Raw genomic sequence first — 16,789 nt, forward strand, 5'->3', positions numbered from 1 at the left:
GCACAGTTGAGGTCACAATTCAAGTAAATTCATAGTTGTCACAACAGAAACATCACAGTCAGTACTAGGATTTTTTCTCTCTTGTCTCCCATGCAGGCATCCTCCTTATTGCCAACTAAAACAATCCGGCAAACCCATTCCTCCTCCATTCCACTAATTGCTACAAGAATGGAACAAAAAGATCAGGTTCCATCTCCTGGGGTTGAGCAGTTTTATTTACACCCCACACCTAGGTCATTAGCGATGGCTGCAGGGAATGAGAGGAGCTGACAGGTCAGAGCTAAGGTTACCTCTAAGAATAAAGATGCCAAAAAGCTTGACTTTATGGGTAGAAAAAATATTCTACAACATCTCTGCAGTTCTGCATTGCCAATCATAGTGCTCTGCTGTCTTAGTATGACTTTTCAAACTGGGAAGCAATATCCCAGTTTGCTAGTAAGCTACCAGAGCATTCCAGGGAGCAGTTCCAGTTCTTCTTCTGATGATACTATGGTGGTAAAAAACATTTTTTTTCAGCGATTAATTGTAACATTGACTACACATTTATATATAGTACATTATCTTTTGTGATATTTTTGAGAAGTTTTCCTTTTCTTTTTAATTCTGTATCCATTTATAGCAGTTATACCACATTACAAGTGAACACTTACAATTACCACACAGTGGCATCTGGGATGTTGTATGATTTTCTTACACTTAGGGTACAAAGTAACTGGATTTTAGAATACCATGTGGTAACTTTGGGTAAAACTTAGCAACTTTTGAAGTATCATTGCTAGTTGTTAGTTTTATAGCACCAACATTGTGCCAGGAAGGTAACATACAGGTATGAAGACAATATAGTTTACGCTTCAAGGCATTTACAGTGTAAACAGATAACATACAAAGAAGGCAGGAGGTTGAAATGGAACAAAGAGAAGCATTGAGATTGATGTAAAAGTTAAGCACAAGTCTTGTTAGTTTCTCAACATCTGTCTGATATATGTAGGAGCACACAGGGACACTTTTTTTTTAAGTGACTTTGGGGACGTGGAGGATGAATACAAGAGCTAACACTTACATGAGTTTCAGTGGGCACAAACCCCCAAAACATTTTAGCTTACCGTTTATTCTGAACTTTGCTATCTTTCCATCCCAAAATTGCATACTTCCAGACCAAATTTGTTGGTAAAAGACATGTATTTAAGGCTGAGGTCTGGTATGTGTAGAATGTTATGAAGTGAGCAACTGCTGTAATTACTTATCTGCCCTCATCTGCACTGAAATCACCAGTGAAATCACTGATCACACCTTTCAGGATCGAATCCATATTGTAGTTTGTAAAGAACAATGGAGTGCAAAATAATTTAGTTTATTCTGTACCCTCATTTCCAGAGTTTAATATCTTGGCCATTTACTTTTGTTGATAAATGTGATATAACAATAGTAGGTTTCTGTGTTTTTTTATTTAAATATTTTATTGGGTTTTAAATATGAACACAAAAAATCAACAATTAATACTATTCTATAACTGTGAAAAAGGAGATATTGTACTAGATTCATACATCTATCAAAACTGCTTTGCCACTGCTCTAATAGCCTTAAACGCAGCCTAACCTAGCCTCCCAGTGCAGGGGAATTTTCTGGTGGTATAGGTCCTTGTAGTACCTTGTGTACCATCCTCACTGTTGACCTCTGTAAAGGGTGTGGTTGAGGGATCTCTCTGGCTAATCCCCAGATACTAGAAAGCCCATTATAGACTGTTTGTAGCTGTATATAATATAGGTCAGCCTTCAATCTTGAGAATATAGGACAAAGAATGAAGAATATGGTGGTAAACATAAATTGAGTATATATACTTCTGCGTTTCATCCTAGCTCCACTCCAGAAGTGATTTCAGCCACAATACCCTGTTTATCATCTTCTCTCTGACCTATCTACACCTTCTTCCAAGCTACCCTGTGCTTACCATGCCTTCCCTAAACCTGTTCTGCTAGCCACTTCTCACCTCATTCAGATACCTCCTAAAAACTAACTTTTTCTGCCTTGCCTATGAAAAATTAGGAGAGGGAGAGGGGAAAATAAAAGCAACATGAGCATCAAGATATGTACATGCCTTTTTGAGCTGAATAAGCATGTTTTTGTTACCCTTGTTCTTCAACTTTTCCTGCTTTTTTGCATGTTTATAACCCTATTTTTAAGTCTTCTTAAAGTTGGATTGCACATTCTTGTGGGCTGGGACCATACATATACTTGTTGCTTTGAGGTATCTAGCACATTTTGAACACTCAGAAATAATTATAAAAGCAAGAATAATATATTGAAAAATATGTTGGCCATAAAATATTAAGTTGTTAGGCTAAAAATTATTTAAAAGGTGAAGCTAATTTTAGGTTGACAAAACACACTTTTGTGTGTTTCGTGCTCTATCTGCAAAATGTATTCATTATAAATAACAAAAAAAAAATGCAACTCACACTTAGTTAAAAAATATGGAGGCTAAAAGTGGAAGCAGTTAGAAAGGTATGGCTGTGCTTCTGGATGTGCCGACTTATTCTCTTTTATTAGCATCACAGAAAAAAATTGGTACTGCAGTTAGTCATTACTGTCTCCTTTTATGGTATTTTTACAAAAAAAGTTTTTGAAGCCCAAGATTCTGTATTTGGATTCAACACCCACTTCCCAGCTTCTTTACGCACAATAATTCTTATTCTTTATTTAATGATGTCTCTAATTTTTTAGTCAGTTGACATCATATCAAAGCAACAAGACATACTGTCACATAAGGGAATCACAATGATGTAAAAATGATGGTAAAAAAATCAGTGCACCCCTAGGGTGACTGTGTTATGCAATTAGAAAGAAAGAAAGAATGTTAGCTCAAAGCAATGTTAATGTGAAGTTTAAAGGCAAAATGGTTTCATTATGTATTTATGCAGAGTACAGTAATGTAATTCATTGTAAGGGTCTGATCAAGCAACCTCTTTGACTACTCACATGGATAAGGGTTTGTAGGATTGAGCCCTAGAGTTGGAGGCAGTGTAGAGGAAATTCCTTACTAGCGGTCTTATCTGCTCCCACAAGAGGCCCTGGTGCTGTTCCTGTTCTGCGTTGAGGGTATAAAATATGGAGTTGCCACATCTATCCTTCTGTTTCCTCTTACTGTCTGTGCTCAGTGGTAAGAACATGCTGTCAGTTGTTCCTCTGAACTTCTAGTTAGTATTTTTTGCTAGTTTGTGTTCCCCGAGTTCTTTCTTTCTTTCTTTCTTTCTTTCTTTCTTTCTTTCTTTCTTTCTTTCTTTCTTTCTTTCTTTCTTTCTTTCTCGTTTCCTCCCTGCCTACCTCATTAGTAAATCAGTGAACTCTAGGCTGTGCCTGATACCAGAGGGAACCTATGCCTGTGTCTGCACCTTCAAACCTTGTTCTGGGTGTTGCAGACTGATGTCTGTGACTGACCCTCACTCTTGCTGCCTGAATTGCTTGAGTGAAGGTCATCTCAAGGACAGATATCTGATTTGCTGAGGCAAGGCAAGATGCTAAGGGTAGAACAGTTCAGGTACATCACTGTGGAGGTCACCCTTAATCTGCATTGCTACTGCCTCAATCAGTTAGAGTCTATGCTCCTCTGGCCCTACTAGAAGGCAGAGAAAGGAGGAGAAACACTACACCAGGGCATTCCTCAAAGAGACATAAATATTCAGGGCCATCTTGGCCTCCAAAGCTAAAGAAAGATGGTTTCTGCCTCATCAAAATCCTCAGTGCGGGACTCTTTGCTCTCTGATACCGCTCCATAGTGTCTTGATCAGGGAAGAGCCATTGACTCCGTTTCACAAGCCAGGACTGTTGAGCACTGCTGCTTTCCCTAGAGAAGACACTAGAGCTGTCATCCTTGATCACAGCAGGGCAAAGGGCCATCTTGGTACCAGAGGCCGACAGAGCTGAAAAAGATCTCATGAGCCTGTTGGTACTGCCCTTACTCAGACTGATACTGTCTTGCTGGAGTTGTTTCATGAGGTGCATGTTGTCTTCAGTGTCTGGGTCTGCTATGGTACCAGCATCTTCAGGACTGGTACAGCATCCATTGATTATGAAGGCAGCTCCAAGACCAATGATAACTACTTTACCTCAATGCATGGTGCTGATAACCGAAAGCCTTTGATGTTACTAAAAAAGAACGAGGACTACTTGTGGCATCTTTAGAGACTAACACATTTATTTGAGCATAAGCTTTTGTGGGCTAAAACCCACTCCATCAGATGTATGCAGTGGAAAATACAGTAGGAAGATATATACTCACAGAGAACATGAAAAAATGGGTGTTGCCATATCAACTATAACATGGTGTCTGATTTGTGTCCATTTATTCTCTTGCATAGAGACTATCCGGTTTGGCCAATGTACATGGCAGAGGGGCATTGCTGGTACATGATGGTATATATCACATTGGTAGATGTGCAGGTGAATGAGCCTCAGATAGTGTCGTTGACGTGATTAGGTCCTATGATGGTGTCCCCTGAATAGATATGTGGACAGAGTTGGTAACATTCCACTGCATGCAACCGATGAAGTGGGTTTTAGCCCATGAAAGCTTATGCTCAAATAAATTTGTTAGTTTCTAAGGGACCATAAGTACTCCTCGTTCTTTTTGCTGATACAGACTAACATGGCTACCACTCTGAAATTTGATGTTACTGTTATCTGCAACTAGACTGTGGTACTCTCACTCCTAATCTCCACTAATGTAATCCCTGATACCATGCATCCCTGGCCTGGGGAGTACTCCTCCTCCCCTCCTATGTCTCCCAGTACAGGAATGCAGGGCAACTTCTAGGGATCATTGTTACTCTCATTGGAGTTGTCTTGACAGGGGAAGATTGAGAGACTGAAGGGCTGAGTCTAAGCACACTTGGTCTCTGGTACTGTGCCAACCTCATCACTGTCCCTACTGGATACCATCGGGGATGCCTCTGGATTCTAGATTATCATCTCCACTGCACTACAGAAACTAGTCCCAGAGGAGGGAATATTGCCAACTTGGAACTGACAGACCATTGGAAGTCAGTACCAGCCAGTTGCTACACTACTGAAATATATTCCCACAGGCAAAGTCTCCTTGTTACAGTACTGGTAGGCTGCTTGACTCCAATATTAGCCTTCACTGAGGGGCCAAGGCTCAGGATTGTGCATTGTTAGTTTCAGACAGGTCTGCATTTCTCAACCAGCCCCAAGAGGATTGTAACCTGTCCTCTTGGAATATGTCATCTTCCTCAACAGATGAGGCCCTGAAAGACAAATCATCTTCTCTGGTATTGGATGATTTTAAGGCCTACCAGGCACTCCTGAAAAGAATGGCTATGCTATGGGGGATACAAATACAACTTGTGGAAGAAAATCCTCACAAGATCATAGATATTTTACACCCAATTATGTCAGCGAAAGTTTCTCTCCTTATAAATGAAGCAGCTGTGCAGCCAGTAAGTCTATTAAAACTTCATAGCAAGCTCAGTCATCTTTCCTGCCAGTGAAAAAGCTCACGGAGCACAAGAACCAGATTCCCTCTCAGGTATATGAGCAGTTTTATTAACATGCCACACCATCCTCCCGAGTAGTGACAGCAGAAAATGAAAGAAACTGCCAAGGTAGAGCAAAAGTGCCTCCTAAGGATAAAGATGCAAAAAAAAAAAGTTAGACCTCTTTGGCTGAAAAATATATGCAACTGAGGGATTAAAATGGTGCAGAGAAAACCATCAGGCTCTGTTGACCTGTTGTGAATATTCATATTGGGATGCCATCTTGAAATTCCTTAATAAAACTGCCTGTGGACTCCAAGGCTGAGTGTCAGTGTCTCCTGGAGGAAGGTTATACAGTCACAAGATCTGCTCTACATGCTTCTTTGGATATAATGGACTCAGCTGCCAGAGTCATGGCAATGGCTGTAACCATGCACCATATACATGGCTCCAGGCTTCATGAATTCTCGCCAAAGTCTAACAAACCACTGAAGATCTCCACTTCAAAGGCTGTAATTTATTTTCCTTGAAACAGATGAGGTACTGCATATATTTAAAAGGGAAGTATTGTAATCCCTGTTCTCTTTCCAACTGGTCTATAGAGACCCAAAGTTTCACACTCAGTGCACTAGTATTTGCCTAGAGAGCTGGATCGGTATAAGCTTGAAGTCTTTCCCCCCACCCACATCCACAGCTTCCTCATCCAGACAGTTGCATGCCTCTTAACAGCCTATTTGACTTCATCATCAAACATGGTATGCGGACTGTACCAGATCTTACAGGTTTCCCCTCAGTCCGCATGAGACCATGTTGTCACATTTCCTAAGTGTGTGGTAGTCCATCACCTCCAACAATTGGATGCTAAGCTTGGTGGAATTGGGATATACCCTCCAATTCCTGTCTTTCCCACCTTCCCTGTCCCTTTTCAGGGACTCATCTCTCAAATCAGTTCTGAGGCAAGAAGAGCAGAATCTACTTTTTTTGGGAGCCCCAGAAGTATGCCTCTGAATCAGTACTTCCTAATAACCAGAGCAAAAGGGGCTTATTCTGGACCTTTGGTACCTAATAAATAAATCAATTAGTGTTCCACATGGTTTCCCTAGCAACTATTATCCTTTCATTAAATCCAGGAGATTGGTATGCTGCCCTAGACTCAAAGGATGCATATTTCCATGTAGCCATTCACCCTGGTTGCAGAAAATTTCTAGCAAAAGGAGACCACTTCCAGTTTACAGTTCTACCGTTTGGCCTATCATCTGCACTGAGGATTTTCATGAAATAAATGGGAATGGTGGCTCTATGCCTCCATCACTGGATGCCCAGGTGTAGCCTTTCCAGGATGATTGGCTGCTGTGGAGCTGCTCCCTTCAGGGGGTGAAGGATTGCGTTAATTGAACACTCCAGCTGCTTAATGCCTAGACTTGGAATTAACTGATAGAAATTGACCATAGCACTCCTCCAGAGAATAGAATTTATTGGTACAGTTCTGGATTCAATTCTTGGCAGGGCCTTTCTGATGCTAGTAAGGCTCCTAGCCATCCGAGACTTCTGTGTGCCCCTTAGACATCAGTGAGAAATTGCCTCAAGCTCCTGGAGCACATGATGGCATGCAATTACATGAATCTAGATGCCAGACTTCATCTCAGAGGGATACAGTCATGATTCAGGTCAGTGTACTGCCTTCAGATACATCACTTGGATGGACTGGTATGTATCCCTGGCAAAATCTTATCTTCACTGGATTGGTGGATGAGCCACAACAATATGTGCAGGAGACTTCTCCCTGCCTCTTCTTTCCATGACTCTAGTAATAGATGCTTCAACTGTGGGGTGGGGAGACCATCTGGGAGTTTGTCAAGCTCAAAGCTTGTGGTCCAGTCAAGAGATGGGACTACACATAACATTCTAGAGCTACGGGCGAACTCCATAGCAGGTCACCAGTTCCTACCCATTTACACAACTGAACTGTTCAAATACTTGCCAATAACACCACAACAGTGTTGTGCATTAATGAACAGGGGAGAAGCCACATCAAAGAGCCTCTGCCAGGAGGCAGTCAAGCTGTGGAACTTCTGCACATAAAATTCCTTGTCACTTATAGCATCACACCTGTGGGGGTTCACAATGTCATAGTGGACAGATTAAGCACATCCTTCACCTTGCATCATGAGTGGTCCCCAAACACACTTATTCTAAGATCAGTGGTTCAACTGGAGGAATCCTAACTGTGGACTTAGTCACAACCCATCAGAACTGTTCCCAGTTCTGTCTGAGGGCAGGCCACAGCCCAGGGTCTGTCTCAGGCATGTTTCTTTTCCCTTGAGGCAAGGACCTGCTCTACTCCTATCCCTGCCTTCTCCCCATACCACTTATTTCCAAGGCCATCCTCAAGTTGAAGCGGGACCAAGACAAAATGATACTCATTGTGGCACCCTGGGCAAGACAACTGTGGTATTCAGACCTCTGCATGCTATCAGTCAAGGAACCTTTTCCCCTGCCTCCAGTCAAGAACCTGATATCGCAAGATCACAGTTGGGTATTACTCCCAAACTGTCAACTTCATGGCCTGGTTCCTCACTGGCTAGACTTTGAGGAATCACATTGTTCTGAAATGGTCCCAAATGTCCCACTTAAAATTAGGAACCCTATCCATGAGAGCTGCTCCCTTTAGTAAGTGGAAGCAATTTTCTATCTGGGCAATTAACCATGGGACTGTCCGTGGCCATACTTAAAAAATCTTGGACTATTTGTGACACCTGAAAGAGTCAGGTTTGATTGTCAGCTCCATCAAAGTGCACCTGGCTGCAATTTCAGCATTCCACTTCCATACCAGGGGGAGGACTGTTTTTCTCTGAACCAATGACTACAGGTTCTCAAAAGACCTAGATGGGATGTTGCCACCCATTAGCAACCCTGTTCCACATGGGGATTTGAATTTAGTTATCAGTACTTATGAGGTTCCCCTTTTGAACCATTAGCTTCCTGTTTAGGGTTACACTTTTCAGCAAAGGTAGCTTTTTGGTAGCCATCACATCACAAGGAGAGTAGGAGAGCTGCATGTCCGAGTAACAGAACACTCCAGACACTGTTTTTTTTCCAGGACAAGGTACAGCTTAGGTCACGTCCTAAGTTTCTTTCCAACGGAGAGTCTGATTTTCATCTCAACCAGTGTATAGATTTACCAGTTTTCTTTACAAAGCTACATTTCCATAAAGACAAACAAAAGCTCCACAGTTTGGATGTTTGCCAAACCCTGGCTTTTTATCTAGACAGAACCAAAGCCCTTTTGGCTCTCTTCCCAACTATTAGTCTCCCTTGCATAATTAATGAGGGAGCATATTGCAGCAGCATAATGGCTGTCCAAGTGGATCACCAGCTGCATTGTCATGTTACAACACCCCTATGGAAAAGCTGTGCATTCAGCTAGAGCTCACTCAGCATCCACAGCCTTTGTGGGTAATGTGCTGATAATGTAGTTCACAGTCCATGCCTTTGCTATTGTTGGGAAAATAGTTTTGCAGTCCCTTTTCTGATGAGACTCCTAGCCTCAGCTTCCCTGAAAACTGCTTTGGAGTCACCTAGTCTAATGGAAATAGGCAATCACTAAAAGAAGAAAGAGTGATCACTCACCTTTTGTAATGGTTGCTCTTTGAGCTACATTGTATATGTCTAGAGCCCTGTGCGGATACAAAAACGTGGATCTGCATCTGTCAAGATCAACCCACAATCCAACTAGCAATCCGCTAGCTGTCTTTTACCTGTATCTGCATCCACACCCGCAGCAGCAAGCTGTTTCACAAGGGCTAGCTATGGGGACGGGAGGCCTTTCAGGGAAGAGGCAGTGTGAGGGTGGGAACTGGGGTAAGAGGCAGCATGGGGCGGGGATTCCGAGGAGAAGGGGTGTCGCAGCAGGGGGATGGGGGAAAGGGGAATTGAATTGCGTGCTGCTCCCAGGGGCTTGCAAGTGACAGCACACAGCAACAGCAGTGTGTGTTGCATCACAGGGGGTCTGAGGGATGGGGTGCTGGGGCCCTGCTGCCCAGGAACCGGCGGGCTGGGCCTGGGCCTGGGAGTGCAGCCATAGCTGCCGGGCTGGGCTATGGTGGGGATTCTGGCGGTGCCTGAGGGGCCCAAGCTGCTGGACAGGAAGCAGCATGGCAAACGGGTGCTGGACAGCCCTGACTCCGACCTGCGGCCCAGCCTCAGTCACTGGCTGCTGCTGCCTGCCCCGAGTGTGCAGCATCCCCCATGCAGGGCTCTACATATGTCTATTACATGACCCACCCTCCATCCCAAATACATTGGAGTCTTTCATCTAAGAGTCTGGTGTGAAGGAATTGAAGGGTGGGCATGGCAGCTTCACCCTTGGTACCTTTTGCTTGGACAATGAGTGACACCATGGTTCAGGCATGGCTGCCTCTGTGGGAACCGCTAGAGACGGGTCACTAGTACCAGAGCATGAGAAGCACACACACCTAGCATAATGGATATATGCAACATATCTCAAAGAACAACAGTAATGAAAGTTGAATAACTCTTCTTTCTCTAGCCAAAAAATTATGTGTGCATATGCTAATAGAAATTTTGGGTTAAAAAGTCAATCTTTTTGTAGGCAGACATATTTCCTGAGTATTGCATAGCTGCTCTAATTTTTTAGATAAATCAGTTAGTAAAATAATAAAATGGATCTTTCAATTTTGATTTTTTTATTGAATTAGAAACTTTTATTATATGAGCAAATTTATTATCTCAGAAATAGTATATTTTATATTATATTCACTGGGTACTCTACATAACTTTACTGTTTTTTTGTATTTTATGTAGGAACCCTAGCTATAACTGTCATCTATTATAAAAGGGATAGGCTTTTAATATATTATAATGTATTATTTTATTCTTATATTTTCTAGGACTATTTTGAAAGAGAGTGGTTTTGCAAAGTATCTTCATTCAGCTGTCTTAATAAGTGGAGCTATGCTGATTTTTGGTGGAAATACCCATAATGATACTTCTCTGAGTAATGGTGCAAAGTGCTTTTCAGCTGATTTTCTGGCATATGACATAGGTAGGTACTGCATTGTAAGATTTACTTATCAGGTGAAGTTTAAGAATCAGCCATGATTTATGAAGCACATAAGAATTCATTCACAAAAGGTCTATGTATCTTTTACATTTGAACTATGAAAGTGTATAAGTTATTTTTTGTTAGGATGTGTGAGAAAGCACGTTTTTTTGATTTTCCATTATCACTTTGTGTAGTTTCTTAGATGTGGGATGCAAGCCAAAAATTTTTTGTAAAACTGGACCAAAATTGTCTTTATATTTCTCAGTGCTTAAAATACCCTCTCCCCTCAAATATAAAACACCACAATCTAGTATTTTCTCTTCATGTTAAGATATCTCTGTCCATCTTCATGATCTTCCCTTGAAGTACTCCCTTGCTTCACCATGAGTTAGCACACAAACGCTATTTTCAAATATACCACAACAACCAGTGACTTTCATTCATATTAAAACCTTTACTTAACTGGAGAAACAAATTATTGTAACATTCAAGGTTTTGCTGATTTATTTATGATGTTAAAGCTATAAAGTAAGAGACGGATACATCTCTACCCCAATATAATGTGACTCGATATAACATGGGTTCGCATATAACACAGTAAAGCTCTGACACCTGCTCTGAGCAGCGTGTTAAAGACCAGGCCAGGGCTGAGGGGTTTGATAAGGGGCAGAGGGTCTTGGGAGCTGTCAGAGGCTCTCCCCCAGGGTCTGAGGGGCAGGAGCTGTGAGAGGGCACTTTTGGGGACCCTGCAGTCCCAGAGTGGCCCAGGGCATTAGTAGGGGGCCGGGAGCAGCCCGCTCTGCTTCCCTCGCTCTGGCCAGCCGTGTCGCTCGGAGGGGGAGGCTTGGGGGAAGGGATCGCCTCCGCACTCACCAGCAGCAGCAGAAACAGAGCAGCCTGGTCCCAGCCCACTCCACTCTGCCATCTCCCAGCCACAGTGCTTTGCTTCCCGCTGCAGGTGAGTATGGGAGTGTGTGGGGAGTGTCCTTTCTCCAACCTCCTCACACTCACCGGCGACAGGAAGCGGAGCGCTGCAGCTGAGAGGTGGCAGAGTGGAGTGGGCTGTGTCTGCTTTGCTCCTCTTCCCGCCACCGATGAGTGTGGGGGACGTCCTTTTGCCAACCTCCCCGCACTCACCGGTGGCAGGAAGCAGAGCAGCCCAGCCACAGACAGCTCCACTCTGCCAGCTCCCAGCCATGGCGCTCCGCTTCCTGCCGCAGGTGAGTGCAGGAGCTTTCCCCAGCTGCCCCTCAGCAACACGGCTGGGTCCGGGGCAAGGAAAGCAGAGCAGTCTGGGGCCACGTTGCTCCGCTTCCTGACGCAGGTGAGTGCGGCGGGGGGGGGGGCATCCTTTCCCCAACCTCCCCGCACTCACTGATGGCGGAGTGGAGCGGACTGAGGCTGCACTGCTCTGCTTCCCACCGCTGCCAGTGAGTGCCTGTCGGGTGTGGGAAGGTGGTGGATAGGGGTCGGAGCAGTCAGGGGACAGGGAGGGTGGGTAGGGGATGAGGTCCTGGGGGTGATTAGGGAGGAGGGTCTCTGGAAGGGGTGGTCAGGGGACAAGGAACGGGGAGGGTGGGCAAAGTAAGTTTGATATAATGCAGTCTCATCTATAACGTGGTGAGATTTTGTTGTCTCCTGAGGACCACGTTATATCGGGGTAGAGATGTATTAGAATAATTTAGAATGTACAGATTTTGTTTCCAAAACTCTTTGAAAGTAGCATGGAAAGTATTGGGAGTGATGCAGTTACGTTAAATAATTCAGACTATGGTAGCATTACTACTGTATCTGAAGAAAATTGAGGTCTATTGATTATATTTCTGTGACAATATCAGAGTTTGGAAATTTATCTTTTTAAAGTTTTTTCCTGTATAGACTTCTTTTTTAAACAAAACTTAATTTTAGTAGGCATAATATTAATAGCCTCTTTGTGGACAAACTTATATCATGAGTAGAAAAATCAAACTGCAGAAAATAAATTGTCTTTTCAAGAAATGTAATATAAAACAAGGGCCCAATATTGGATGATGCTGAACATACTCAGTTTCTCCATTTTCCCCAGGGAATTGTGGGGACTCAGTATCTCACAAGAGGTATTCAGCAGCAATTTCGGTGATTTATGATCACACCAGAGAATCTGATCTAATATGTTCATTTTCTGTTCAAAACTAAATGAAATTGTGATAGTGGTAGCTGTGTTCATTCTCATTGTATAAGAAGGCATTTATAAAATCCACCATTTATAGCTCTGAAGATGCTGCAAATAGTTAAAACAATCACAATAGTAAAATAGAAAACAATTAATGATTTAAAACACTAAAAACAGATGTTAGTGTATTTAAAATATTGTTGAAAGTCAACATTGTTTTACTTTTTTTCTGAATTACTATAGTAAATACACTGAGCCAACTACTGTGAATCATGAAACATTTATAAAAGAGAACTCCTGAAGTCTAGGATTCTTTGTTACAGCATAAAGTTGCCCATAAATCATCATATCCATCTTCTGAAGTACATATGGAAATGTAAGTGAAGGAATACACCTTTCCTTCCATTTGGGCATTGAGGAAAACTATGAGTTTTGGAAAAAAAATTAAATATGGATAAAACAACCTGTAAAGTTTTCTTCCTCTTATGATTATTTCAACAATGGATTAATCAAAAGCCCAAAGGCTTCTTGGTAGTCACTGTTCAATGAATGGTTCTCACAGTGAGATTTCTGAATCTAAAAGGGAAAATAAAAAGAAATTACCTAAAGAGAATATTGTGTTCATTTGTCCTGGACTGGTTTGTGACTCCGCTGGAAAAGACTGGCTGTCTTGGGACTCCTCAGGAAACAAGCAGCCTATCAAGTTAAGGAAATATTTGATCATTTGAAGAATCTCCATGAAAAGCAAGTCTTCTGCAGGAGAACACAGTGTTATGGATAGAGATAAAGAGAAGTGAGTGGATACTGAAATACCTCAAAAGTGTTTGTTCAGACATGTGATTAAATTTCCTTCTGTTGCTATTAACAATCACTTTCATTATTCTGCCTCCTACAGTCATTGTCAACTTGCTGTTGTGAAATATTGCCCGTGACAGTAAACTCAGATGAACAGCTTCTTTTCAACCAAAACAGCTACTGGAGCTGAGCATGAGGAACTCGTGGGTACCTAGACTCAAAGACTATGTCTACACTAGAGACCTTGAAGTGGCACAGCTGCACCGATGCAGCTGTACTGCTGTAAGATCGCTCGTGTGGCCACTCTGTGCCAACGAGAGAGAGCTCTCCTGTCGACATAATTAAACCACCTCCAATGAGTGGCAGTAGTTATGTTGGCAGGAGCTTCTCCCATTGACATAGTACTGTGCACACTCCCACTTAATGCCTGCAAAACTTATGTTGCTCAGGGGTGTGTTTATTTGCACTTCTGAGCAACATAAATTTTGCCGACATAAGTAGTAGTGTAGACATATATAATCTCAGTAGAATGTCAGTCTCTAATTCACGAGGCTTCAGTTTATAGTTGAATATCTCAGTGTATAGCAGAATGTGTCGCTGCTGGTACCATTGATGCAGGTTCTATTATTGATCTCAAATGAACCATAGGGTTTCTGACCTTCAAAAAAATTTCTTCATATATGTTGCAGATGTTTGTATTGGGCAGCTGTATAAGCATAAAACCTCATTTTTAGTGAGTGTGTCTTTGACAGTATGATGGTTTTATTCAGGTTAAAGAGCACATATTAATCCATTGGCACCAGTAGTTGGTATTCACCAGATTTATGTGTTTCTGCTCCCATGTTCTGGTAGTATAAATGATGAAAGATTGCTTTTGCATAAAAAATCCCATACCTGGAATTGCTAGACTGATAGAGATGTGCTTCCTTTCCATGTGCTTTATTAGCCTGCATTTTGTCCATTAGGGAACTTGCAGCAAACCAAGGCGTTAAGATTCTGATCTCTATCCTGAATCACCTCATTTTTGGCTTCCAGAAGGTAGTGATAATCTTTGATTTATGATAAACGTGACCTACCTGTTATGGGTAATCTGCTAAGAGCTTGTCAAGTAGCATTTGTAAAAAAGACAAACAAATGCATTTTTCAAGGAGTTATATATAAATTGGCCAGCTGATGTCAAAGGTTTGACAGGCTTGGAGCAGTGGATCTATTTAGGTCAGTTGTTAAATTTCCTGTTTCAATTATCCCTAGGATAAAAACAGAAGAATAAATGTGCGTGTCTATATTAAACACTGTAACACTTGTAACACTTGTAACACTTTTCAGATAGTGCTTAGATGTTCAAAACACAGTGAGTAACAGGAATAAAAGACAACAAATCAAACAGTACCTTGATTCTTCAGGTGAAGCATGGAACCACATCAGATTCCACATTAAAAGATTCACGAAGTGCAGCATGTACATTGTCCCACGAAGGGGCACTCCTGTTGCTCGGTAGATATACAGCATAATGGGCATTAAGATGAAAATTTAATTTAAGATGAAAATTAAAATACCATAGTCGCAAATAATCTAAAGCAAAAAAAGTTACTTAAGGGGTTAAGGAAGATTGGCTTGATATTTGGAAGTAAAATTAAGGACTGGCCATAATTTTCCCTCATAGTCAATATTTGCAAGATCCAATACTTTATTGCATCAGTCATTTCCTGGCAATGGTCATACAGCCAATTATCTCAATGGCTAGAATTGCTGGTATCATACATAGGCTTATCCTCCCCCATCCATGCACACTTGATTCACTGCTCACGCCTTCCCATTAGTGATGAATGAGGAGAGAAGCTGTGCAAACAGAATGAGAAATTTCTTATCTGATAATTTTCTTTGTGTTAGCAGCTTCTCTACTCATTCATCCTACCCTGGTAGTCTTCTAAATGACCAGAATACAAATTGAAAATTTTCTCTAAGGGAGATTTAAACATATAATTCTCTTAAGGTTAATTAATGCATTATATCAAGTTGTCCTAATGCAAATAATTTATTGCTGGAGTGTTTCTGCAGCTTTGGAAGAACTCTTCTGTTGGCCTGAACAGAAGGGCAGGCTTAGTCCTGGAGACCCTATTAACAATTTTTGAGCTGCCTCCAATTTCTAAAGGTGTGGGGCATTAACCCATCAGTCACAAGTGAAAAGAGAAGCTGCTAACAGAAAAGTATTGGTTAAGAAATTTTTCATTCCTTCTACTGCAGCTGCTCAAAATGGTTGAAAAGAAAAAGGATTGACAGGGAAAAGGATGACATGAAGAAAGATTAAGAAAAAAGATGGGGGGAAGGGAAGCAGAAAGGAAATTATTCATTGGAATGCAATAAAATGGGCCTTAGTGAAATTGATAGAGACCAAATTGTTGGGGTCCCAATTGTGTTACACTTCAAGAATTATGTGGGTTAACAAAGTTTGCATTTAGCTGTACTTGAATGTACTTATAACACGGTGAAAAACACACTCTATAAAGATGAGATTACAGCTGTTTCATATGATGCGTATCACTTAATCATACTGTGACAAGGTATGTGAGGTAATATCGTCTACTGGACCAACTTCTCTTTGTATGAGAGGGAAGCGTTTGAGTTTACAACGAGCTTTTATTTAATCATAGTGTTGCATTCTGTTAATATCCACAATAATTTGATGAACTGTTCTAAATGTCAAATACTGTAATAGTGTATGAAGATGGCAACTATTCTTCTTCAAGTGATTGCTCATGTGTATTCCACAATAGGTGTGTGTGCTTGCCACGTGCACCGGTGCCAGAAGTTTTTCCCCTAGCAGTACCCATAGGGGAGTGCCCCAGTGACCTCTGGAGTGGTGCCTCCATGGTGCAGTATAAGGGATGCTGCACACCCCTCCCCACCATTAGTTCCTTCTTGCCGTCAGTGAAGGTGCTGCGGAACTGCTCTACTCCAGCTTTGCTGTAGCTTGTCCCCAAAACTGCTTGTTCGTTCAGTGTACGGTACCTGTAGTTAGTTAGTTTAGTTAGCTTAGTTTAGCTAGAGTGCCCAGGCTGGGGCATGCCCAGTGTCCTGGGTTTTAAATCATGCAACACTTGTAGGCGATCTGTGCAACTGAGTGATCCGCACTCGGACTGTCTACTCTGTTTGAGGGAAACCCATCTCAGCGATCGCTGCAAGATTTGCAAGTTGTTTAAGCCTTGGCCTAAGAGAGAAAGGGACATTAGGGTCTGGCTATCCTGATGGAGTGGGCGCTGACCGCGGCTCCAGCGCGTCACTCTGAGT

The 16,789-nt window shown here is 42.1% G+C and overlaps 1 protein-coding gene across 5 annotated transcripts in view; it reads left to right on the forward strand.

The window, feature by feature from the left end:
• Window positions 1–16,789, forward strand: part of ATRNL1 (attractin like 1) — a 1,022,247-nt gene that overhangs the window by 204,846 nt on the left and 800,612 nt on the right. For all 5 annotated transcript variants that reach the window (XR_004001240.1, XM_030569367.1, XM_030569368.1 and 2 more), the window contains exon 10: window positions 10,400–10,554. Coding sequence is in view for 4 of the 5 variants with exons in the window: in XM_030569367.1 (XP_030425227.1) it covers window positions 10,400–10,554 (155 nt within the window). In the remaining variant the exon portion in view is untranslated. The remainder of the gene's footprint in view (window positions 1–10,399; window positions 10,555–16,789) is intronic.

This window comes from Gopherus evgoodei, chromosome 7 (genome assembly GCF_007399415.2).
Source record: "Gopherus evgoodei ecotype Sinaloan lineage chromosome 7, rGopEvg1_v1.p, whole genome shotgun sequence".
Taxonomy (NCBI): Eukaryota; Metazoa; Chordata; order Testudines; family Testudinidae; genus Gopherus; species Gopherus evgoodei.